The sequence below is a fragment of the Erithacus rubecula genome (assembly GCF_903797595.1).
Source record: "Erithacus rubecula genome assembly, chromosome: 5".
Taxonomy (NCBI): domain Eukaryota; kingdom Metazoa; phylum Chordata; class Aves; order Passeriformes; family Muscicapidae; genus Erithacus; species Erithacus rubecula.
In genome coordinates, this window is record NC_136687.1 from 21,581,990 (window position 1) to 21,609,553 (window position 27,564).

At 40.6% G+C, this 27,564-nt stretch overlaps 1 protein-coding gene across 14 annotated transcripts in view; it reads right to left on the bottom strand.

Moving 5' to 3' along the window:
• APBB2 (amyloid beta precursor protein binding family B member 2) overlaps window positions 1–27,564 on the bottom strand; it is a 159,631-nt gene that overhangs the window by 5,509 nt on the left and 126,558 nt on the right. For 13 of the 14 annotated variants that reach the window (XM_079306900.1, XM_079306893.1, XM_079306895.1 and 10 more), the window contains 5 exons: window positions 5,752–5,866; window positions 3,200–3,287; window positions 2,090–2,173; window positions 1,487–1,602; window positions 548–727 (listed from right to left, as the gene is read on the bottom strand). In XM_079306900.1, coding sequence (XP_079163026.1) covers window positions 548–727; window positions 1,487–1,602; window positions 2,090–2,173; window positions 3,200–3,287; window positions 5,752–5,866 — 583 coding nt within the window. Of the gene's footprint in view, window positions 1–547; window positions 728–1,486; window positions 1,603–2,089; window positions 2,174–3,199; window positions 3,288–5,751; window positions 5,867–13,877; window positions 14,105–27,564 lie in introns of those variants that run through there. The other variant, XM_079306892.1, reaches the window with a different exon arrangement.

The window sequence follows — 27,564 nt, forward strand, 5'->3', positions numbered from 1 at the left end:
ATAACTCCACAGACCTTTTAAATACACTTTATATTTTCATGTTAAAGATAGTCAAATCTCTGTTTTAACTCTGACAACAAGCTCAGCCGAAGTTAATGGAAATCGGTCTGTGGGCAGAAACTGTCCATTAGCACACAACAGATACTAAAGAATATAAATACCCATTTGAAAACTGAAAAATAAGTTTTCGGGGTTCAGGTACTCTTAAAAAAGGATTATTTTCACTATATTACCACTGGATTTTATAATACGATTCCAAGCAAAATGATTTTTGGCACTAGGTAACTTGTGTAGTGAAAAAAAAGATTTTTAATTTACATAGATGTTGCAAAGGTCAGGAGAGAAAATAATTAAAGGGCAATTGTTCACTAAGCTGGCACTTCAAACATTAAGATGTTTGGGTTTTATTGATTAAATATATCATAATATTAATTCTTACTTTTATCTTTCTCTTGTCTTGAAATTAATATAATTTGAAAAAATGCTAATTTATGGAGGCATTAAAAATCGAAAGTGCTATTAAATGCCTTTGAAGAATGTCACTTACCATACAAGCAGCCTGAACAGCTTCTGACACATTGCCTGCATTTGGTTCACACCAGAAGACATGGCACTCAAAGTGCTGGTTGCCTGTGTCCATAATGAAGGCGAAGGTGTGGATGTCTTTGCCCACTCCCATGAAGGACAGGAACCGCACACGACACTCCACCAGGACCTCCTCTTCATTCTGGTCAGGAATCAAAGGGTTGATCATTGCTACTGCACCCTCTGTGGAACTGCATATTTTGAATAAATGGGAGGATGTCCTGACACAGTATAGTAATTCCTTATCTGTCTGTATAAACTAAGTGTGCTCTCCCCTTCTAGGCTTTCACCAGAAAATTGAGGCTGTGAGCATTAGCACAAAATTTAAAATGTTGTACATTTTAGGAGCTGCTTGTTTTATGAAGAAACAAAACAACATGGCTATGATGACTCCAAAACATGCTCCCTATCACTGGTATGTTATAGAGATGTTGGTCTAGTTCCTCATCAAAAGGCATATATAAAATACTGCATTAGGAACTCTCACTGTATCAAGCTCTATGGAAAATGCTCTACATTTTCTTCTGTAACACAGATTTTTATATTACTCTTGGCTTCCATACCAAGAGTAGGGTAAATGCAGTTTGGAATTTAGGACTGCTACTACTTTGGGCTTAACCTACAACATTTTAGGCTCAAAATTCCTAGAAAGGAAAACACTGAATTTAAGTATCTAATGAATACTTATAATAATTTATTTCTGAGAACATGCTTGGAATGATAAAGAAAACTGAAGCTGGTATGAGCAGTAAGAGCCTCTGCAGATTCTGGAAAGAAATAAAATGCAAAATAAACAAATTAATTTTAGTTTAAATTAACCCTACTAGCATTTCTGTATTCCTGGTTTTCAACACTCATATTATTTAACTGTGTTTTAAACAACACAGGCAGACTGCCTTACTCTTTCATTGATGACTGTGACAGTAGCATCAGCAACATTCATGGTAACTGGCAACCAGTCATCTTTGCTAGAGGAAGCCATTAGACTTTCAATGGCACTGTTCAGAGTATCCATTCCTAAAAGAGAACAAAATGCAATAGTGAAAAAAATATATATAAAAAATAACAGACTTTTAACCTTCACACAGTAGTATAGAAAACAGATTGTTTTTGATTCCTTATTAAAATTAATTTGATCATGGAAGAAAGTATTGTGAAGTTGTATTTCTCCATCTGGAAAACCAAAACAGGTGCCTCTGGCTTGCAAAAAAATAGGACAGCATCTTGTTTAGCTTTTGTACCATTTCAGTTCTTTATGGCCCTTCTCATTTGTAGCAGAACTCACATTCAGAGAAAGCTGTAGAAAGAAACTCTGCCTTCCTGGCAGTTCCCACAATATCCTGTTTGCAAAACACATATGATGCCCTGAATATTAGATGTCTTTGTGCCTAATTCATGTGACTGAAACAGAAGAGTTGCTACCCTTCAAAAATCATGCACTGGCACTTGACAAGCCATTAGAGTTTAAGCAACATACTTTGGAATTCACTTAAATGTTACATACCCACAGGTTTAGCTACAGGTAGCATTCCCAGGTACTGGACATGAAACTTCTGTACCAGTTCTGTCTTTGGTGTTGGGAAATCTACTGCATGGGAACAAAAGTCAATTTCTATTAATCAGCATTCATAGAAGGAAAAAGCACTTTTATTTAATCAATATCATAAAACTGTTTACCCATTAATTGTACTCTGAAGGTACTGCATCAATTTAAATAAATTTTTTATTCCTTCTAACAAGAACAAGACTTAATAATTTCTAAAGGAATTTTTGGTCTATGCTAAGAATAAAATCACATTATATTGCTGGCATATTAAAACACAAAATGTAGATGAATGAGTGTCTGAGATGTACAGACCTAAGTTTCACTGCAATAACTATGTAAAATCTGCAATCTGCTTTTAATACCATCCTTGCTAATATGTTAAACACACTCTCCAAGTAATCAATACTACTGGAACAGTACACATTACACAGACCATTACACAAGCTGAAGTATGGATTAGGAGTAAGATATTCAGTACAAACTGCTGGATCTAGAAGCATATAATTTGCTGCAAAGCTAACACAAAGTATATTTGCTCTCCTGGAATAGTTTCAAAACAGCAGCTACTAAGATATGACAAATAATGGCACACAAAGGCAACTTCCTTCCACCATGCAGTAAAGTGTGCAAAAGCTGGATAACAACCCACTTGCACCTTTGTCTCAGAAATTGCTAAAATAGATGCTGAAACACAGGAGGAGTACTCCTATGGCTCTTCTGAATCCAAGTGAGTAACTGGAGTATATTCTGGTTTTAAGGAAGATTTGGCCAACTGGTGCAGTGTCAAGTCAGGAGGTATTTTGATTAGAAAAAGACAATATCCTGAGTAGCCACAAATAGGTAAGACTGTGTTTGAAACACTTGCATTTCAAAATAAAAGGGGAAATGCACAAGTTGACATGACTGAGCAGGACTCCATAACTGCCAACATAACCAGGAAAAATACTTGAAGTAAACAGGAACAGATTACAATTAGTCAGATACATTAATTAAAAAGCAGGAATACACTCCTGACTTCTTATCTAAAACAGGATCATCCTGAGGATACCCAGCTGTAACACCCAGTACCTTGCAGAGGAACATCAAGGGTGACATTTGTCCTGTCTTGCAATGAGCTGCAAGCCATGGCTTTAGCATTCTTCCGTTCAGCCATAATCTGAAGAAGACAGTGATAATACAGCATTAAATATATATATATATTTATATATATAGTACAACAGCAACTACAAATCTACTCCTATTACAATCCTATTTCTGGAATAAGTCAGAAGGCACATGATTAAGCAGGTTATTCTTTTTAAATAACAACTTTGATTTTACTCCACTTTATTCACCATTCCTTACATAAAAAACTTAAGTGGTGTCCAATGCTAGATCAAAGAAAGGTTGAGGAGGAAAAAAATCTAGTCATTTTTTTCAGCAGCAAAATTATAGTGAGGAGTAATATAGCAAGAAACATAAATACTTAGCATACACAGAAGAGTGTTCATTATGTATGTTCCTCTCTGAACTCTCTTCTGCTGTGCAAATTTTTTCTCCATTTTTACGTTTATTCTGGAATTAAAAATCCCATGCAAAATATAACATGTGGTTCCTTCAAAATGTGTAGTACTCTCAAAAGAAGAATAAAGCCCCACTTCTAAATAAACATTTTGATGGATATTCCCTACAAATATATGACTAAGAACAGATCCAGGGAAGCTGACAGAGGTTTTCCAAAGCTCATATATCTCTGCTTCTTTATGTTTCAACTCTTCATTGTAATTAAGCTATAAAGATACCTGGTCTTACAGCAGATGACACTTGGTCTGAAAATGCTTCTAGCAAACTTCTCTCCTCTGCCCCCCTTTTTCTTTTTTAGGTTTTAAATTCTGAAAGTATTTTCAGTTGCAGGGTCACAAGGGAATATTCCTGCCCCCTCTGATGAAAAATTATATACACTATCTTAGGAATAAACACTGATTTCAGTAAAGAGGTACAGCACATCAGCACAAGCCAAGTGCTTCCCTGAATCAGGATTACATCTGCTGCAGAATTAACTGTGTTGCTGTTATCTATGGTTTGAGATGCCTAGTTGCTCTCCTATCCAAAATTAATTAAATTCAGAAGTTTCATGTCATAGTTACTTATGTGACAGCTCTGCTCCCTTTCTGATATTCCTGTGTAAAATTGCCATGGCATTTACTTGATGTTGACCTTGCTAGATAAAAGCAGCAGTGGCAGGGTCTGTGTAGCACATTCTTCCCTGCTAGACTTGCTGGAAATACCTGTGTGAATTGTTAAGTTGGAGGAGAACTAGGAAGGACATAGCAGATCTCAAGTCACCCACTGCTGCAGTGCTGGTGTTAAAATTCACCAAGCACATCCTGCAGCTCCTTGGCCAACCTGAGCAACTCCCCGAGTGCTGCCACTGGAACCCCTCTGGAGCCCAAAACCACACAAACCTGCCAGGCTTTGCACAGTTTCTGGGCTACCTTCTGCCTCAGGCACAACTCTGCTGCCCAGAGGGTTGCAGAAATGCACTCTGTGCAAAGGATCACATTGCTTGCATGAAACACCACAAACAAGTCAATATCACATCTGCAGTATTGCAAAAATGAACAACTTTTAGACTATACAACCAACTACAGAGGAGGGGTTGGCATCACTGATTCCATTCACTAACAAAATATAAAAAGCAAATGACAGCCACACAGCAGAATTTTAAAACCTGAAGGTTTCCTAACTAGCATTTCTAGAAGAGGTGTGACTCATGAGGAGAGATGAGTTACACAGGGATAACTGATAAGGTTATTCACCTCCACAGCCCACTTTTTAAGTGATGCAAATGACAATATTTTAAGGAAAACCAAAATGAGCAGTGTAATATTTTTAAAAAGGGGGATGCAGTCTCAAGTACCACAGCTCAATAAAAGAATAAAAAAAGAGTTTCAAGTAGATTAGTTTAACTTCCTCTTTATAAAGTGTTTCAGATTATCCACTGTAAATGTGCTGCATTGTTACTGCTGCATGAAATTACTGTACAGAGGACACTCATGAACTAAGAAAACCAAAATTAATTATCAGGGAAGGATGTCAAATATGTAAGGCAGAGTGACTGAAAAGAACAGTCCTCCCCAATATTATGGACAACACTATCAGAGCAGGAACTAAGATCCTTTAGTATATATAAGTAGAGTACCTTAAACACCTCTCTCCCATAATTTTTTTAAAATACAGTTAGCAACTATTTTCCTCTATGTCCTGCAGGATAATACCATTGAATAAAACCATTCCAACAAGGTCTGATTTATTTATGGAGTTTAACATCATTGTTTATTATTAATTGAACCTCTGTGTTCTTTTTCCATTTTGAATCTGCAGCTTCTTTATTATTCAGGAAAGCCTTTGGCCTCTATACACACTTGTCAAATCAAAAGCACACATCATCCTCCTCAAATCTAAATGCCCACTCTCCCATAATTCCCATCCATTTGTGTCCTTTCCCTTACAAATTCTCTACACTGTTTCTCATTCCCAGTTATATAAACTAAACTAACAGTGCATACAACTGCTGATTACACATGTAAGGCTCAGGAACCCCTGAACAGACAAATGCAGCTGATTTCAAATCCACTTGCCTTTGAGCAGATTTCGTGTAAACTTGTAGCAATGGCTTTTGCAGGTGTGTCACATCGAAACACATGACATTTCAGAATTCTTGTGTCTTTGTCTCTTGCCACATAAGCAAAGTCTCTGTGTAAACATGATAAATGGACACATTAGAAACATGCAAAAAAATCTGATGACATTAGAATCAGTAGTATTTCCAAAACTGCAAGTCCTACTTCAGTTTAACAGTCTCAGCTCTCAAGGTATAAAATACATGCCTTGGACAAAGCAGGTCTATAAATGTAATAAACTGCTTACCCATGAAACATATATCTAAAATTTGGTACTTAATCTCTATTATTAAAAAGTTCACTATGGTTTCCTAACCATGCAACTTATTCAAGTTACAACCAAATGCAACTGTAAGTAAACAGGAAAATTTACTCAAACGTGTTATTGAAGGTGAAGTAGAGAGAGAATTACATATTAAGACAGAAAACATATGCAGCTGTTAACTGCTAAAGAAACCCCAAGAAAAAGCATACAACACTGTAGTCAGAAAAAAAAATCGTATTTCAAAGGAGTCTATAAAGTGTTTAAAATATGCAGATAGTAATTAGAGATCTGGTTGCATAAGGGAGATGTGAACCTGCTGAGCTTTGCTCACACTAATTGCCCTAAATTTCTGACCTTATTTTTTCAAAAGTTAAATAAAGCTGCCCTACAAAAGAGATTTTTGCACTGCACTGGCTAGTCACCACAGCACAGTATAGCTTTCTAGCATGGATGAAGGGAGTGCCACGTCTAGGTTTATTTGTTCTAGGCTGCTTAGGAGTTGGAGCTTTTCTGAAACAGTCAGCAATACATACAGAGCCAGGAAGAAGCCTGGCTTGGCTCAGCTGCCAGCCTTGCAATACCAGACTCTCTGTTCACTGGTCTTGCACCTCTGCTTTTTCATGTCCTTCAAGCAACCACAGCTCATTCCTACTTTGTGACCCTCTTGCTACCTTCAGATTTCTCTGGGACTTTGCTCCAGCCTCTTATGCCTGAAGTCTCTTTTCAGTGCCTTTCTGCTTTACACATAAATAATTACCAGCAAAACTCACAAGTGGTGAAGAGATAGGAGGGATATCCCTAAACCACAGGCCTAGTATAAATGAAAGAATTTCTCTATATAAAAGTCTGCAAATATTCTGAGCAGAATATTTGGGCAGCAAATCTGAGCAGCATGATGGCCAATTCTTAAATTCATTTTAAATGCCCAGTGAATGGAAGAATTTTACAGTGAAGGGAGAATCAGAGACTGTGGCAAATGGATTGCTGGCCTCCCTGCTCTGTACAAGATACAGATACTGTCCTGCAGTTAAGTACTGTACCTGTGTCTAATTGAACAGTAGATTCTGCCCTTCATGCACCCTTGCAATATAAGGGCTGCTCAGTAACAGGTACAGGTGGCTGCTCCATCTAAGTGCTTTGCAACCTGAAGCCCGATGAATGATATTAAAAAACCCCAAGCCACACAGAAGTATCAGAGCATGAGATCTGAAAGCAATTGCACATGACAGAACCATGCAGCACCACAGTGAAGCTAAGATGGGGGCTCCTCTCCATCTCACTGCATCCAACCTGCACTGGCACACATTAGGGCCAGCAGGGACAGGAGGCAGTTGGGCAGCACGTGGGATGAGCTGCCATGTGAACCCTTCCTGAATGGGGAATGCAGTCCATGGGCTCTCCCTGGCTGCAGCACTGCCCTGCCAGCATGTAAGACATGGCGTCCTTTGGGACAGTGCTTTACTCTACTGATGGTGACATGCAGGAAAAATCACAAAGCAATAATCCAGGAAGTTACAGATGATGCCCCAGGTTTCCTCCCCATGTCCCTCAGCCACAAGAGCCTTTTGGCATGTTGTTCCCTTTTTCTGCACTGCAAGATGCTGAGTTTCAGCTGGAATCTTGCTCCTGGAAAAAGACTGATGCTTTTGACTCATCTGCACATGTGCCAAGCCTTGATTTAGAATGGCATCCTCTTTGCTTAATGCATCCAAAGGAAGCTGAAGACTCCTAGCTGGACACCAAGAGAAGAGGGAATGGATCACCTGTAGCCTATGAAAAATTAGCAGCTACAGGGGAAAAAACATGAAACAAGGTGCCATAAAAAGCCCCACGAGGTTGGGTGCTGGGAAGGAGCTGCCAGGAGCACCTGGCCCAGCCTCAGTTCCACAAGTGCTGCCTCAGTGCTGCAGGCAAGGCTTGTGTCCTGCCTCTCCAGCCCCTGGTCCTGCAGATTCTGTAAATATTTCTGCTTGTAATGGTATGCAATCACAAACAAGGCTGTATAACACAATTGCAGAAGAAAATGACACACTAGGCAGTACATCAGTTTCAAGTACTAAGAGCTAATAAAACCCTCACGCTGGCATTGTAGACTCCCACACTAGTGGTTCATTTTAAGTACCTGAACAGCTTGAACAAAGTAAATCAGCTAATTACATTCATGGATTGTGAATACACCTAAAGCTTCAGATGATCAGGGCCTGTGTGTACTGAGACAAAGTATGAAATGTGAATTCTTTTAAACCTATGGTACCACATCACACTCAATCCTGCCAGCACTATCTGTTTTCAAATCATCAATCAAAATTAGCACACAATCCCTCCCCCTTCTGGCAGTGCACAGTACCAGTGATGTCATTAATCCATGGAAGTCACCTGGATGCCTGTGTGCTTGCAATAGTGGCCCTGCATGGCAGCCCAGCAGCCAAGACTGGAGATGGGGCACCAGCTGGTGGCAGCTGGCTCCTGCACTGCCAGCAGAAACCCTGCAGCCTTGCTTCAGGCATCTCTAGGCATCCTGAAAACAGAGCTCCACAGTTCCTCTTGGAGAGGAAAGGTATGGCTTTCTGAGGATTTCAGAGTATCTCCTTCCTACAGCAACAATAAAACTTAAGAGAAGTTTTGTGTTTCCCTACATAGAACCACAATGGACCTGCTTCTTTTTTGTCCAAAGCCTTGAATCCCAAGTAAGCCAGAAGACCAGTCTCTGATTCTTCTTCCACTTCAGATCCCTTCTGGGTTGCCTCATCTATAAACCTCCATTTGACAGCAGCTCACTTGAAGCTGATTAACATTTAAGTGAGATTTATGTGCAACAGGCCTCTGGGATAATGAAGAAGTGCTGAGCAACGTGTTTGCAATAGAAATTTACAGAAAAGGGCAAATGCCTCCTCTTACCACTCCCCTATCTTTACATTCTGCTAGGAAAACCAGCAACAAAAGAAATTAAAAAGCCATTACAAAACCCACAGCTGGATAGACAGCTAGTACAGGGTTAACATCACACCTCATCCAGCTGGATGAGTCTCTGTCTCCATGGGGTGTGTGTGCACATGAAATTGGTGGAATCTGAATGACACCTCCTAGTAAAATTTCATTCCATGGCAGTGGGAAGAGCAGCAAGGTGTTTAGTGGGAGAATGATGTTGTAAAAAAAGCTGTATACTCTTGAAATTTTATAACACAAGTGCAACACTTCAGTTGATACAGGATTATAGAGAAGAGGTACTGCACAGAAAATAATTTTAATTCTTTAAAAATAATTTGCACATCTACTACATCAACCATGAATAACTTTCCAGTTATAGGAACTAGATATAAATCAGTATTCTGAACAAAAGTTAGAAAAACAGAAAAATAGATAAGAATTACTTTGTGCAAGAGTGGGTAAGACTGGTTCTGCTGAACAGTTAAAAATTTATTAACAGTTTATTTTGAAAGAATGCAGAACTAGAGAAAGACATTTTAAAAAGCAATTTTGAGAGCTGAAAAGACAATGTAAGGTGCTAAGTGGAAGGGAATTTAATTTTTATTTGCTCTTTTACTCTCTTTAATTGGCAAATGTCCACAGTCATTGACTAAACCTTAGATAGTCATAGCTATTTAACACCTGGCTAAGCATCACTTAGCTGCTCAACCTTGGATGAATATAATCACATTAAAAGCAATTTATGCTAATGCTGTCCTGTTTGAGTAGCAGTTATAACCATTTGCCACTATTAGGCTAAAGTCCTAGGAGGCAGCCCAATTAAGTACAGCCTAAAAGAGTAGCACATCCTCCATTACCTTCTCACATTAAACTTATTTCTTCAAAAGACTGTAGAAGAATGTAGAATTGCATTAATCCTTTTTTTTTGTTTTTGGTTAAAAACCCCTAACATCCTAGCCTTAAAGTATGAAATAAAAATTTTTACTCTTCTCAATAAAATTAAATTGCTGCTACTTAAAACACCTGATACACATGCAGGAAGAGGTACATTTCTTTCCAGATTTATGCATTAAAAATTGAAACAAGAATCCTTGAACCAGAAAATTATATTCTCTGGGTTTGTCTTAAAATTGATTGAAATTCATGCAGAATAGCCTTCTCTATGCTGGTATATAGACTTCTGCAACTGCAGGGTCACAGAACAGAGATGCCAGGCTGTGGGGAAAACATCTCTTGAGTCTATAACTTTCAGGCTTCACTCTGCTTTCCTGCAAATAGCTCACCAGAGACTATGAAAGCAGGAAACACAAAGGGGAGAGCAGCCACCACTACAGCAGGGCAGGGTCAGAGGCACCTGGCAGGGGTTGCCATTCACGGCCAAGACTTGAATGGGAGCAAAGGAGGAGAAAAGCAAGAGAAGGAAAAGGAGGCACATGAGAAAAGCAGGTATATATAATGCCATCAAGATCATCCTCAGGTGGGGTTTTCCCATGACACACAAATATTCTAGTATCATGAATGGCAGAGAAGATGAGGTGCAAGAAACCCTGCAGTAATATGTATGTTAAAAATTAAAAATCCTTTGGATTAACATTTCAGGCTTTTTATCCAGACTTCTTATTCACATAGAAGAAAGCTTATAGCTGAAATAATGTTTGTGACTGTTCAGTTCCCTTGTCTTTTTATTATGGTCATATCAAGGAACTTGCCAAGTTAGGGGAAAAAATCCAAAGGTAAGAAAACGATAAGTAGATTAAACATGCAGCACTCACAAATGCTGCAAAATCTGTTTGTAAAAGATCTGCTGAGGATCTTTCAACTACCAGACACCAGACAGATACCAAGTGAAACCAGTTCCCTTCCACCTGTTCCAAATGAAACTCATAGCTCCTTCTCCGGGTGAATGTACACCCGACACTTTGGAATCAAATCCTGGAGGAGGAAGAAAAGTAACTATTCCCAAGAGTCCTCTCCTTGCCATTTCTCTTAACTATATCTATCCTTCTCTCCTCAGGGATGAGAGCTCAAAGTGAAGTGGGGGAGAAAGAATTTTCCCTGTTTCTGACAGTTGCTGGAAATCCTAAACACACCTGAAAGCCTTCCATGTTTCTTCTTCACCTCACAGAGCTCCTCCACCTCTTTAGCTGCTCTCCAGCAGAATGGCACACTTGGCAACCACAACACTACCCTGGTGATGAATTTTGGATCCAAGTAGTTAAAATGCCCTCCCCAAGAAGAGATTTTGGGGAGACTTCTCTTATTCCAGTTTTTAGACAATTTGAAAACGGATTTCCTTGCAGCAAAACATCAGTTCTGCATTTTAATAAATTCTCCTCAAATGGTCTGGCACTGAGTGAGTGTAGCTTGTTTTTCTAATTCAAGCATAAAGTTTGTAGGGCAAATTATCCCCTGCTGAAAGGCTGTTTGCTTCATTCTTTGATAATGTCACTTGCTCACTCAGAAGGAGGAGCTATGAGTACTTTGTGTGATACTCAGAGGCTTTAATCTGGCAGCCCTAAAACTCACAGCTGCTGGTTTTTCTTTGATGTCTTATCATTGACACAGTTCTGCATGCTTCCAAAATTTGTTAAAACCCTTTCAGAGCTGATGTGTCTGATACCCAGCTCAGCCCTTCAGAGCCCAGCACTGAAAGCGTTTGTGTGACTTTCACTCCAATTTCCTTCCTGCAGCCTGATGCTTAGGCAGCTGCAAAAGCTGGTGCCCCTGATGGGCTTTCCATGTCCCAGAGCTGCCCACCACCTTGTTCTTGCAGGGGACAGGAGTCCTGTCAGCCTCACCACCACTGCCTTACTAACATGAAAGGTGGCTCTGAGATGTTACAAATCATTTCCCTCTCTGCTACCAAGGGTTTCATCTTACTCCTGCAAAGGGCCACAGGTTTGCATCAACTGGAGTCATGTCAAAGTGCAGTTCTCCAGACCCATGAGCTCTGCTAGCACAGTGACAGCAGTGCAGATTGCACAGCCTAAGCGTATGTCCCATGCTGGTCCCCACTGCCAGCCTCACCTCACAATCACATGGCCAAAGCACCATCACCACGGCAAGGAGGACAATCTGTCACATGTGCCATGGTCCCCACCAAGGGGGTGCCCAGGAGCTGAGCTCCTGCAGGACTGGCAGCCCAAGGAGGCCCAGCTGTCTGTATGTCCCCTCCAGCTGGTGCCTGGGGTCACACAGGGCTTACAGCAGCTCACCAGCTGCTGGACAGGCATGCTAAACTGAAAAGGCAGTCAGTACCTCGACCTCTGCTTGTTTTATAGATGGATTTAACCAAAGACAGAACTTCTGGGACAGATCATATAAAAAATCACTGGCCACTGACTTGGTCAAGACAAATTTTTCAGGGTGTTTTGTTGGGTTTTTTCCTTAACTATTTCACAGTATTTTTGAAATGCCCATGGGCAGGGGGCTGCCTTCCTACCCTGTGCAGCAGTTTTCAAAGAAAAGGCACACAAACAAGGTAGTTTGTCAAGGCTATTATACTTGCAGCATTATAAAGTGGTAGTTTAACTCCTCAGGATGGCCAGTGTGATGAATCCTGAATTGCTTTTAAGTAAATGAATGTGTTATTATGCCTGTGAACCTTTGAACAGCCTCTTTGTAGAAGATCCTGTAAATTTGACTTTGACAAATTAGTATTTAGATATTTTTGACAATGCTTCTGTCTTCCAGATCTAATTGGAAGACATGGACTTTTGTTTACAAGGAATATTTAAAGATTTAATAAAGAAATACATCAAGTTGAGATGCTCAAAGCACTATAACAGATTTAACTGAAGACAGCAGACTACACCAGAATAGTTAATCTCTCCAGTGTGATTTGTTTTATAAGCAAGGCTTCCTACTTCTCCTTTGTTCTTTATTATACAGACGGAGAACCCAGCAGTTGTGCACAGACACTACACAGGATTTTGCTTGAAGCACACTTTTGCCAGTGCTAGGCTGGAAGGATCATCACTCTCCACATGCATAAAACCTACATTAGACTGCAAAACCATAATCAAGAAAGTTCAAATATTTCCCTAGGCCAACACTGCCTGAAGAATTGATTTCTAAAAAGTCAGGCCTGGAAACCATTCTCATTATATTCCACAAAGCAAACATAAGGAATAGTCTGCATCTCTAAACCACATTCCTTCCACCCAGTCCTACTTTCAAGTTTTTTTGCAATTTAGAAGAGCAAACAAACCCCAAATCTCATTTGAGGGATGCAATTCTAATGCTAAGAGCCTTTGGAGTGGCTGCAGCCCTTGTGCTGCAAAGCACCTGACTACAATGCCTTACTGTCTGAGCTCCCATGAAACAGGAAGCATTGTAGAGAATTCCAAACCATCCCTTTGTACATCCAAACAAATCAAACATACTGGGGACAACTTTTCTTCAAACTTAAAATACAAGCAAGCAACCCAGACAGACCTGAAACAAATACCAAAGATATAAAATAAAAGTTCACTTTTTCAAATCTTGCTAAACTTAGCTTTGAAATCCCCTGCTCTCGGTATTATGTTTTTTCAATTTTTAAAATAAAAGCTGGGATTTTAACACTACTGACTTGCATTTCAGATTCCAGGAAATATCATCATCTGAATTTAAATCCCTAGACCAGAAGAAAGAAGTAAAACCTACTGCACTGCATGATTTTAAACTGTTCTGTTACTAGAGGGTTTGGGGCCAGAGGGAAAAAAACCTCCAAACAACCAACAACCAGTATCAACTGAACAATTTTGTTAAAGCAAATTGAAAAGGTGACAGATATGAATTTACTCACTTAAGTTGAGCTTCTGTTCACTGATACAAACAAACCAATACAACATTTTTCAGTGCATGCCAGAAGGATATACACAAAAATGGAAAAATGAAAATAATTTACCTCTCTCTGAATCCAGGGAAGCATGAAGAAACAGAAAGAGCAAGTTAGAAAGCAGTCAGGCAGACAGAGCTCCAGCATATGATAAACAGGGTAGCTGAAAAGTGCTGTACATTTAACATACACTGTTTGTAGCACACTGTGTCTAAGCATACGGCCACAATTTCTTCCCAACACCTTTTTTCATTGAATCTTGTTGCTCTGAAGTTTGTATTTTTGGAAACATGCAATGAAGCCAACAGGCATCAGCTGAATTCAATGAGGCAGTGCAGACATATCAACAGTGGGAGGTAATAAAGCTCAAAATACCACACACAAGTCTGGGAAGTTGTATGCAGAAAGTATAAATAGACATATAGAGAATGTATGAACCTTCCTTCTTCCAAAATGACACTTTCTACAGCAGCTACTGACAAAAAAAAACAAGAATAATTCTTCAGGTTGTGCAAAACTTACATTGTTTAAACTCGAAGAGTAGAAAGACCTTCATTGGTTTTTTAAATGCCTTTTCCAAAAGCTCATGCCCTAAGGTCACCTGGGGTCCTCTGAATGTTGCACCCAGAAGAAGTGACAGCCTGGGGAACAACCTTCCACGAGCACTGAGCTGAAGGCAGGATGTATAAAATCACCACACACCTTCATTTCTGAAACACTTCAGCAACCACTAACTCTTGTTATGACTTAACCAACAACCCCTTCCCAAGGTGAAGCACACAGGAGAGGCACAAGCTTCCCTGGTGGGTGGCTGCCCTTCTGCCCCTTCCCACAGACCTGCTCTGCCTCCTGCCCTGGAAGGGGCTCCCTGCAGATTCTGGCACCTACCACAGCCTGCTGCTTTCCAGGTCATGCCAGCACCACAAAACCCCAGCAGGGTGAGCTGGCAGGGACACGTGTGCTTCTGGAGCTTGTCCTGTGAAGAAAGCACAGCTTCTGGGATGCCAACACAAAGGGTTAGCTGGGCTGGGGAAGGACAGGGGCTGCTGTCTGATCCTTTGCATCTCTCCTTAAGCACTGGATGCCACTCTATGCAAGGCATAGTGTCTCCACAGGGATAATGGCCATTCTCAGAAGAGAGCTGCTTAGTCCTGATATCCCACTCCTGCCCCCTGCATGCACCCCACAACTTCCCTTTATAAAGAAAGGTTTATCTCTAGTGAGCATCTGAGTATGGTTCATGCACTGTGTGCAAAAATGTGGGACCCTACATCATCGCAGCTTGTAGCTGACTCTTGGGGGGGAAAAAAAAAAAAAAGAAGTGGAGTGGAAAAATTATCACATCTCAAGTAATAAGGCTAGGATTAAAGACAGAGCACTGAAGGGAAAGGATCCAATTCCCATTAGACATCTCATATCAGCAAGCTTACAGTGATTGATCTGTTGTTTAGAAATGGCTTAGTGAGTAGATCTGGAATAAACAGAAGTTTTTGAAGGCAGGTTTTAGCTAAATGTGCATATGGTTCCCTAATGCATCCATCCAAAATGGATGTGTATGCATGTAACTAGAGATTTAATTTTTTTCTCAAGCTGAGATGAAACCTCTCCTGCTGAAACTTGTACCTGCTGACCCTTGTAATAATCTCAATGTGGCTCCTTGTGACGAACAGGGATTCACTGCAACAACCTCTCCATGGACACATGAGAGCTCTCACCACAGGAGGTTTCACTGGACAGGGTGCTAGACTATTTCATTTAGGCCCCCTTCCCCATAAATGGCTGGATGAGAAGGTCTTTTCATATTCCTTCCAATCTGGGCTGTTCTATGATTCTATGAAAGCAGTCAAGTTGGAAAAATTATCTGTATTTACAAATGTAATGGACTTACCCAGAAATTTTACAACAGAAGCATGAAACTTAGCTTCATTGTAAAGAAGAAACACACGGTGCTCTGCTCCACTCCTGTCATACAGTGAAATGGCAGTTTCCCCTTTTCAATATCCAGTGGTGACCCGTGTGGATCCCCCCAGCCAGAACCCCACCCATTCCTTTGCTTCAGCTACATGGGCTTTCTACTGAGCTTTGCAGAATCAGCAAGCACATCAACTACTTCTAACATTTTATAAAATAAAGGGTTAAAATATCAACATTACAAATCTTTCAAACCTAAGCACCGTTGATACTATATGTCAGTGCCAATATGAAAATCAGAATTGAAAAAGCAGAATCACTTTCACTTTCTGAGAAAACACAGTGTTTCTAAGTAGTATGAGAAGTAAAACGTATGCGATTTTCTTTGTCCATTAATCACTGGCTTTGTATGAAGTGGACAAACAGAGATTTCCATCTCTCAGACAAAGCATTATATTGGAGAAACTATCCTGTTACTTAGACACAACATACTGCGGGGAGGACAACAAAAGAAATGTCTCAGAGACACAAAACATGACCTGCTGGAGCAAACTCTGAAAGGGAGATCTGTTAATTCCCCAATTGTTATGCAAGATACAACCGTACAGAACAATCACCACTGCAGCTGCCAGCCCAGAGAAAAGAGCACTGAAGGAAATTCAGGAAGGTGAGACAAAAACAAGCAGTTGAGCTGCTGGACTTCCTCAGGCAGTGAGAAATGAGTGGGGCTCTGGCTGCCATGGCATGCATATGAATCGGGGGAGGCTACCTCCTGCTTCTAACCAGTTAATTACAGCTTCCCAATTAACCCAACTTCTCACAGAGTGTCACATAACTCATTAATTATTTTCATACAAAAGATTATTTGCCTGTATTCTCATTACATTCTAATAGCTCAAATATGGTTGAATGATTTACCTTTAAACTTAAATAAACAATTTTTTTAAAAATTGCCCCAAGGCTAAAAAGTAGATATGGAAAGTTTCAGTTCAAGTGGCAGATTTTGTTCACTGCTCTAAGTGCCAGAGATGCTGCAAGAGCAGCTGTACAAGTGCTTCAGTGTGGTGCCCTACATATCCCTTTCCAAGCTGACTGAGTTAAAACGGGTCAAGCCACAGCCTGCCAACAACCTGGGAAGACAATCCCCAGAAAATTGTGTCAGGGCTGCTACACAGGATTTGAGATTCATTTCTCAGGGGAAAAGGCCAAGACCAAGAAAAACAGCCCACAGCCTTCCAGCCTGCAGAGGTGTGAGAAAGGACCCCCCTCCTGGAGCAAACCCTGAGAGAACACTGCCTTCCAGGGAAGGTGGTAACAGTCCCTTCCTCCCATCACTTCTGCCAGGCTCATTTATTCCAGGTTGTTTTCTGATTAGTGCCTTTAGGGACAGAGCATTGAAGTACTGGAAGGGCACCCACTCCCTGATCCCTGCTTTCCTCCAGAGAGTCCCCAAGCCCAGGGATGCAGTGGAGGCAAGAGTTGTAGAGTGCTGTAACTGATGGGGCCCTGCTTGAGTACAAGACCATTTCTTCTTTCAGTCCCAGGTATGTACATCAGTGACTGATGCCAGCTGTATCCTGGGGACTGACCACTGATGTGCAGTGCCCACCCCACAGGCAGAAAGGTGATGGAGATTTCACTGACAGGTGAAAAAACACCCTTGGACTTGGTGCTCATGATGCTGTATCTGCACTTCTGCATGCAAGTTTGGGCTCACCAATCCATGGAGAGTGACAAGATGGAGTGAGCTCAGCCATGGGCAACCAAGGCTGTAGGAGCCACACTTGTTTAGCTTGGAGATGAGGTGGGCTTGTTTAGCCTGGGCACGAAGCAATGGGAGAGGATCTAATTTATGTCTCCCAATTGCCCATGGGAGGATTTTAAAAAATAGAGCAAACCCAAGTTTCTTTACCAAGAGAGTGGGGAAACCCAGACATATATACTCTAAGAGGCTGTGCAATCTGTTCTTGTAGCCTTATCAGCCTGAAGTGGCTCTGAGGTAATCCTGAACCCTGCCCAGGTTTGGGCAGGAGCTGGTCTAGCTGACCTGCTGCACTCCATCCCAAGGCAACTTTTTTTCCGACTCTGTAACAGAAACACCTCAAAGCACAGATCTGAGATGTGCTGTAGTGATGCTGTGTTTACACAGATGACCAGCCTGTGGGACTGTCTCAAGAGGGAAGAAGGAAGCTGGCAGGGATGAAACAACATGCCCAAGAGCCTCAGCAGCCCAGATAGCCCACACATCCATCCCTGTGGCTGGGACAGCCGGAGTTGTCCTGGACTCCAAATACTCCATAATTGCTACTGTTGCATCTCCTACTTCAACAAGCGCCACTGTAAAAGTGCAATGTGAAGGAGAGCAAGCCACACCAAGAAACCTGACAGGTTTTGTTCTGGTCACCTCCAAAAGGATCCATTTAAAGACCAAGGTGACATTCTCATGCTTGGATGATGTTTCAGAGGGGCACTGCACTGCACATAAGCCTGGGAGAGGGTTAGGGGTTTAATCCCCTGTGCCTGGCAGAGCTCTACAGCCCCAACCATTTTTGTGACTGATGCATTCAGCTAACTTTATGAAGACACAGTTAACACTTCTCATCTCTTCATTCCTGTAGCTTCCCCTGGAGTCCAGCACACTGCAACTTCCTCTGTTGTCTTTTTTAAGCAGATCAGAAAAAAAAAAAAAAAAAAAAAAAAAGGCTGCCATGTGTTAACTACACTACAAGAAGTGCAAAGGTCTGCCCTGCAACTGCCATGGTCCTTCAACATTTCCACATGGGACTACACACACCAGAGCAGCCCTGACCATCTCTCTTCCCTAAGAGATAACAACCAGCTGAAATGTCTTTGCTGTCAATTACCGTAGTTTTAATGGAGTAAAACATATTTAACTTGATTAAAAATTACAACCCATTGCATGAGCCTTTCATCCTTATTTACAGTTACAAGTATTTGCCTGAGCACATCCTCTGAGGCACAGAAGAGGCCCTATTCTGGGTCTCTAATTTGTAATTACAAAGTCTAGTCACACTCAAGGCAACAAAATCCCTATGTAAAATATAGTTACACCTCAACAACACAACATGAAAAAAGAAAGGAAACAGCCTTCAGTTCTGTGCATTTGAAAGCCTCCTGCTGCTTACAGAATGATTATGTCTTTAACTTTTGTATACTATTAGAGCAATATTTTCTTTTAATGAAAACAGCTGTGGTTTATAATTTTTCAAAGGGTTTGCTAGCTTTTTACCAGTTTGGGTTTGGGGTTTTGTTGGGGTGCTTTTGTTTTGGTTGTTTTGCTTTGTTTTGTTTGTTTGTTTGTGGATTTTTTGGGCTTTGTTTGTTGTTTTTTTTTTTTACAGCAGTCCTTAAGCCTTTTGTCTCCCAACAAGTACTGAGATTGCAGACTATTCCAGCAGACTGGTCTTGAATTTTTGGGTCCCTGCCACCACCAGGATGGAGACTGAGTAGAATTACAACTAATGCTTTCTGCATGAATCCCCTGTTCATCGTGGGCCAGATTGTGCCATCAATTTTTAAGCATTTCTCCATTGGTAGCAAAGAAGAGCTCTGCTTAAAAATTGATAGCTTGATCTAGCATTCTGTTGCTAATTATATATTATGAAGACTATTATAACTTAATTAGATTCTATTTTTAAAATAAAAAGAAAATATGAGGCACCCTGACAAATCCACATTTTGTAAAGACTAAACTGTACTCTTAAAACCAGAAGAGTTTGTTTTAGAGTACAGACTTTCTGAATCAGTAAACCCCAACTACTAGGGCTTTAGGTGTTCTGACAGGTATCAATGTGACATCGAGCAATGTTTCATAGTTTGGTATCTGACATCCCATTGGCATCTGGTCAAGCTGGTTCCTTGCTATTCTTAAGTCCTCTCCATAAATCACTTAGAGCCCCCTGAAGCACACGGCGACCACAGGCGCCTCCTCTCCTATGCAAACCAGAGACATCCATCATAAAACACTGCAGATGGCACCATTTTAGATGGATTGGTTGGATATTCCCAGGCAACCAGCAGTAGGACAAGAGCACAAAGTCTTAAGCTGCACCAGGGGAGGTTTAGGTTGGACATTTAGGAAGAAGTTCTTCACAGAAGGGTGACTGGGCATTGGAATGGACTGCCCAGGGAGGTGGTAGAGTCACCATCCCTGGAGGTGTTTAAGAAAAGGCTGGACATGGCATAATGAAACAGAACACTTTTTATTGACCTGATAACCCTGATTTAGAGCTGTTAAATTTCAGAGTTTGACCTACATTAACTTTATCCAGAGAATAAGGTTATCTTAGCTTATCTTAAACTACATTGAAGCAAGGTCTGCACTCTAAAACAAATTCAAGCTTTACAGTGCAGTTGAATCAATACTAGCACTCTAATATCAACTGCATCAGAACTTTGTCCACTGTAACAGTTTTATTTCATGTCATGAAATACAGGAAACTGTGAATGATGAATCAGAAAGCCTTGCTGAATTCCCAACAGACTACAACAATACAAGAAATACTCCAGACCATCAATACACACCTTGATTATCTAAAATACTAATTAGAATGGTCTGTTCTCTATCTATATTACAACTGATCTATGTTTAAAATGTCTTCATAGATAGGGTATGTATATACGTCTACTTGTTGTAAAAGGAAAAGCTAATCTGTGCTTTAAAAAAAAACCCAAAACTTAAAAAAATCCCTTAAAATTGTAACAGGTATTACAGAAGAAAATTCCTCTATCTTTCCCTTTTTCTCTTTTAAATCCTTATGAAAATAAATAGGCCACTTTTTACTGAGAAATGCTCCAGGGATAAATAACGTACTTTTCCTCACCCACAAGTTGTTATAATTACCACAAAGCAACAGCTACAAGAATATAATGAAAGCCATCATTTTAAAAGATGAAACAGATCTTGTACTCCCCTCATAGACTCAGCTATTACTCTTTAAGAAAGCAAAAATTACTGCACAGAATAGGGAGAGCAACGAGGTTCCATAACAAGCAAGAACCCTAATTGAAGAGTGAAGCTGCTGAATTTAAAGAAAAAGATAAATGTGCTTGTCTCTCTTCCTTCCCCATCTAGCCAGCATAAAAAGGATTCAAAGCTATATATCAATTAGCAAATCAATGATATTTGTCCTGCCACAACTCCTCCTGAATTTATAAATTCAGATAGGATTAAGCAAGCACAGAGATCTCAAGGGAATAGATTATATTTAATCAAGAAGTTTCCTCTTCTGTCAAAAGAGCTGCAAAACATTTCACTTCAACTAAATATATTTAACATGCATGTATACCCACATATACTGCAATACTTTTGCCATTAGACATGTTCACATTTTCTGAAGATTTACACAGATTGACAGTGAAGATTGAACAATTATGGGCTGAAAAAAAGAAATCCCAGACTGTCTGGCTAGAAGTTAGTTGGGAATTAGACATAAATAATTATACAGGTGGTGTATGCTGAGAGCAAAAACACACAGAGCTTTCTTTGCTTTAGCAAATGAGGTTTCTGCTGTTCTTAACTACAGCATCTTTTCATACATTAACATGACTTTACCAGGAAAAACAAATTATGATCAGCCTCTACAAAATCAGGCTGGTCAGTATGCAGTCAGTAACCACAGCCAGTTTAGGAACATGTAATTCTGACCTGAACACAGTTCCCCAAACCCCAAATTAATCATCAAGACCCCTTAGTTAGCTTACTGCTCAAATGAGCAACATCTAAAGGGATAAAGGAGAGGGAGAACAGCATCAAATACTTACAGCTCAGCACAGAGTCCAGCATTTCTGCTACAGTGCTCTCATGAAGGTTGTTATGTGTCAGCTCTTGGAGAAAAGAAATCTGACTTGCCTTTGTCACACTAGGAGCTGTAATTTGCCTTGCAGGCATCCACACAGTAGCTTTAGACTAATAGACCATAGCTTTGAAAATACAGCCCGAGACAAAGGCTACACTAATGCAAAACTGTTGTCCGGGGGATGGAAGGAGGAAGGGCTGAAGTCTTTTTCTTGTCACTTTTTAAGTTTCTTACCTTTTTGTTGCAGCAAGGAGGAATTAAATGCCAAGCACGTCATGGAGAACACCCAAGTCAATGCCCTGACTGGTCCCCGTCTCGGTGAGTGTGTTTGGAGGCATCAGATGCTGCCCGTGATGCAGCCGCGTGCTCCAACAGCGGGGCCCCATGCCCCCGAGAACAGCAGCTCATTCATTTGGCAGCAACCGAAGCGCGTCATGTCAGCTCCCACTCTACCCACGGACTGTGCTTGTGTTTGCTGGCTCCAGCTGTGAGCAAGTGGGTGCTGCTCTGTCAGGGGTGTGTCCTTCCCTCCCTTCCCATCCCTTCTCCACCTGCGCTCCGTGCGCTCCGACCCGCGTTACAGACACCCCTGTGTCCCTCCTCCCCCGCTAACCAATCCCCGCTGCTATGCATTGTGTTTCTAGCCAGTAAACTTCAAAGATTAATCTTCTGTGACAGAAGTAATCTTTTGGGGAAAGCTGAAGTGCACAAGGAGTCTGCCCCTCTCAATTTGCCAAAGAATTCACAACGTAGCTCTGTACTGATGCAATAGAGAAAAAAAGTCTCCTTAAAAAGGCAAAAAAGATTTACAGCTAAATAAAAAAATTCAGACACAAGTAACAACTGCATTTACTTCAATGAAATTACATCTGCTTATGCTGGAAGTGAGATTTATCCTTGAGCTGTAAAAACAAACACAGCAAATAATTTGATTTTCCAGAACTGGCACACGCAGTAATAGCAAACCAATTTAGAGGTGTTGCTTGCACTAAAGGTTCCTGGAGCTCTAGTTTTTATCAAAACTCCCCATTAAATGTAGTCAATCAGCAATAATGAGCTGTTTCTGGCAGGGACTGCGCTTAACATGTACCAGGGCTTAAACCCCATTCCAGCTTTCACAGCTACCTGCAGCACTGCCCATCACTCCTCCTCAATGCAGAGGGAACACAAGCTCTGACCAAGGAACACCCCCAAGTTTGCAAGGACACAGGTCATCACCACCCTGCAAGTCACTCTTCTCCATCCAAGGGAATTTCTCCTTCAAATTTGCCAGCAGAGCTGTCTGTGGATCACACCTGTCATCTCCAAGGAAAATGAGCCAACAAGTCTCTTTAAATTATCTGAGTCCAACCTGAGTGAAGGTAGAGCAAGGAACATGACCATGGATATTTCCACCAGCAGAGCTGAGAGGGTGAAAAGCAGTTAAGGACAATTTTCTGGCAGTCACTTCTTTCAGCCGCACAGCTACATAAACAGCAGGATGTTTTTTTCACCACCTACATTTATCAAGAGTCTAGTGGGATTCCTTCCTTCCTTCCTTCCTTCTTTCCTTTTCTCCAGCTTTTCATCAACAAAGTTTGGCAGGACCAGTTATGCTTAAGCAACAACCTGTGCCATCCCAAAAGCTTTCCACTGATTTCCAGGAAGTAACAGGAGGGAATTTAATAAACAAATCTGTTGATGCTGCCTAAGATAAAACAGCTCCAGCTCCTCCTTGGATATGCTGAATGCCCAGTGCTAAGAAGAATTCAAAGCCATGTCCAAGTAACTTCTCAAAAGTCTTGACACAAGTGTGGAATTCACTTGTGGGGAAAGAAAGGGGCATTTTAAGGACAAACAAAGTTGCACCTGAAACTGGTTAATGCAGTAAAATATAAATGCATTACATTTATAATCTAGGTTCCAATATGCATTTAATGTAAATTCTTTACATATGAAAATGAGGACACAATTAATTTGATAACTGTTAACTATTACAACAACCCTCTTCTTTGCTGTTGTCCTCTTTTAGTCTTGGTAAGTAGAATACAAGAGGATATGGTAGCCTTCCAGCTGGCCAAACAACAGCACTCAGGAGAACAATGTCAGACTTCTACTTAAAAAGCTTCTAAGGAGACAAGCCAAATTTTGCCATTTTAATATGCTGGAACAGTTTGTGGGAGAGAACTGCTCTTCTCTGATCCTCCTTCAGTACAAAGAGAGAAAAAGAGATTGAGCAAAACTTTATAAATCTGTAAAAAAACAGTTAAAAAAAACATTTTTAAAAAAATCTCGGTTTTCAAGTTATTAGTTGGCTTTTCAGAAAGTGAACTAGGGTTAAATTCTAATCTTGTATTGGTTTTTATATTTTGTTAGATGCCACTCTTACTGCCTGTGCACCTCTCAGTAATGGTATGACTAGATACAAATGTGTTTCAAGGAATAACTTGCGCTGCTTTCAGCATTTCATCTTCCCTTGCCCCACACCCTCTGTTCCTCCAAGTTTGTTACTTCTAGTTGCTAGATGTGAAAAGGGCAACAGATTTATCTCAGCCACCAGATATAGGAAAATCTCCCAGGTTTTGACCAGCAGGCAATTTCTGAAAATGAAAAACAATCTGAGCCACATCTCTTCCCATTTGTGCACAAACAATTTGCTTAATAACTACAACTGTGGAGCTGTGGTAAAACTTGGCTTTGCCAATTCTCAATCACACCCAAGAATGTGAATTCAAACATAAATTAAAAATTTTAGGTATAGGCTTCAGGGTAATGGTGGTGGCATCTGGTTTCTGATTTCTTCCAGTTTACTTGGCCAAGTATCTTTATTCCAAAAATGAAAGGTGAAACTCACACAGAAGTCATTTTTCATGAACTGTATAGTAAAGAATAATCATCAATAAGCTTTGAGACCAGTCCTGAAAGTCACAGAACTACCCACTGGATGCCAAGTTTGGCTGACAAGCTCTCCCTAGCAACAACCACTACCAAAAACACAGCGAAAAAATTTCCAGAGCAAGCACCACACTGAGTCCCATTTTGCACTGCCAGCCAGGCACTGCAAACCTACAGCCAAATCCCTTGGCAGGAAGGATCTTTGTACTGCACTTTACCTGCAGGCTGCAAAAGAAATAAGATTACAGTAAGTAATGGGTCAAATTTACAGTAACAAAAACATCACAAGCAGTCAGCCCTGGCAAGGTGAAAACAGCCCAGGAGAGCTCTCAGCTCATGAAGAGCTGACAAATTCAACTCCTGCAACTGCCAGAAGTGCCAAGTCAAGGTAGAAGGGGTGTTTTGGGGCATGCCTGATGTATAAATAACCTGTGTTGTTGCAAGGCTCTCACAGCTATCATGTGCTGCCCTCTCATGGGTCCACTGCTGGGGTCTATTTCCAAAGCTGCTCTGTTCCTCACTGGGGATGAGGTTCAGCCAAGCTCAGAGTGAGGGAATGGGTATTTAACAATGTAAAGAATCTGGGCAGATCTCCATGCAGTAGTAGCAGTGATGTGCCCAATTCTCTGGTTAAACTGCCAGTGAACAGCAGGGCACCTGAGTAAATGAACCTAGCTTATCCTCTAGACATGGGTGGGATCATGTTCTCCCTAAACTGAGCTAACACTCCCATTGCAGGGCCAGAATCTCCATCTCAGAGTGAAATACCAAGCATCCCATCACACACAGCCTAGGTAACACTAGCAGAGAAACAAACACACTATCAGCTTCTGAGAGCCTCATACTCACCCTGAGCATGTGGCAGGGACTAGATCCAAGGGTTTCACACAGGCAAAAAGAAAATGAGTTTGTGAGTACGGAACTTGGATTCAGGTTGCAGTTTGTTTTCAGTTTTGTTTTTCACAAAAGGAAAATGTAGCAACGCATTCATACAGTGAGGTCAAGAGTGTATTTTAGCCAGTCCTAGCAGCTGCCCTCACACTGCTGGCTCACAACTGCACCCTTGCAGTCCTACACTTGAGGTAAAGCTGGAGCAGGTTTGCATCCCAGCTCCTGCTACTGCAGCACTCAAAAGCTCCCCTTCTGCCCCACAGGAAGAGAAACAAATGCTACCCAAACTAGCCCTGCCTTTTGCTGTACTGAAGCATCTGTCCTATCTCTGACACAAAACATTTCAACACTTTCAGGAAATAAAAAATTAGTCCTTTTTGCAAAGCTCAGAGCAGAACAATATTCTTTAGTCTTTAACAACCTAGAAGCTTAAAACCTCCCCTCATTGTGATCATCTACTTCCATCACAAATTACTGTGCAGTAACAGCAGTGCCAACCTTCTAATTTATCTGTAATTTCCTATTATTTTCGAAAAGAGGAGAGAGGTGAGAGGCAAGTGAGGAAACATTTCAGAAGGTTTAAATCCTAGATTCAGGTAGGTGTATGTAAATCTTCATACACATCATAAAACGAGTTTCCAAAATCCATGGATGGATGAAGAAAATTTGAAATACTATTTTGAATCCTAAAGACTCCAAAGTGACAAAGTGAATACAGCATTTGTGAATGCCTGAGTTGGCAATACTCTAGAAGACCTTTGTTTGTCTTTTTTACATTAAGGTCCTTGAAGCCATGTGTGTATTTCATAAATGAACAGAAGGCAAGAACAATTGCTTAGTTTACTTTGTTTAATTCATCTCATTATGTTCCTGATGGTGGTTGAGTAAAAGCAAAGATGAAAAGCTATTACCCTAAATAAATACACACAAGTGTCCTCCAAATAGAAAAGAAAAAAAATTGAATCTTAGTAATTTTTCTCGTGGGTATCAATCTTAAACACGTATCAACATTTTTGGAGATACATATATGAAGTTTCTTTAGGTTCTTCAGACACTGCAAAAAGGGAACAGGCAGAAAATAAACTTCTTAATCAATGAAGAAAGACTGATGAAACACAACTGCAAAGCAAATGCAGTTCAATACAACCTTAGCAAAGTGCACTACACCTGTGATAGCTTGCCAAAGGAAGGGCCTGCACTGCTCTGATTGTCTGCCATAAGGACCCAGGCAGGCCCTTCCAATCTGAGCTACTAATAAATAATTCTGTAATTAACCTACAGTGCCTCTTTCTGCATCTTGTTGGCAAATACAGCATCATTACAACCAATGCTGTGTCAGGATGAGGCACCCCTGAACACATGCAAGCTGACTTTCACAGGGTCTTGTCTGAAGTGGAAAAACTCACTTCACTGATGTTAAACATAGATTAGGAGAATAATACATCAAATACTGAAGACAACCACCTTGCAGATTTTTAACTTTTTCATACTCTTTAAAAACCATAGTAGGCTCCTTACTTTTCCTCCTGCTATTTTGTGCTTGTATGAGAGCCTTAGTCCTGCTAAAGAAATAACATTTATTGTTATCCTGATGCCCCCAGAGGTACTACATTGATTTTGTTGAGCAGTATTCAGGTCTTGGAGGTCCATTTCTGTAAGTTATGGACTAACTCAACTCATAGTGAAGCTAATAAAAAACTTCTCATCAGTTATAAGGGGAATTAGGTCCAACTCAGGGGACTCAAGTGTACATCCAGCCAACTTTGAAATTAATCAAGGTGGGGAGAGGGGAACTCCAAGCAATAAAATATTGAAATTTTAGAAATAATTGAGTTCTATGTTTAATGCATTAGTTCAGATTAGAAATTTAAATAATTTTATGGGATTAAAATGAACAGCATTTGTATGAAGATAACTGTCATCAGAAGAGGTATAATGCAATGATTTTTTCAATGTCACTAAGCACAAATTTATTTTAAAAAATACAGATGTATTTTTTAAAATGTACCAATTTCTAAATACAAAACCAAGTCAGTCAGTAAATAAATCCCTATATGTTTAAGACATTTAAATTATCTGTTGACAAAAATCTTTTAATTTGCTCAAATTAGTGTTTAAACTTCTGCTAATCAATCTGCACATCTCAAAGAGGCTTCTGCAGGCAATCTACCTCCATTGCCAGAGGCCAAATTGTGATGAATGCCCCAGATGAATAAAGGCTCTTCTCCCTGGTGGAGCCAGAGTTAGGAAAGAAGCCAAGA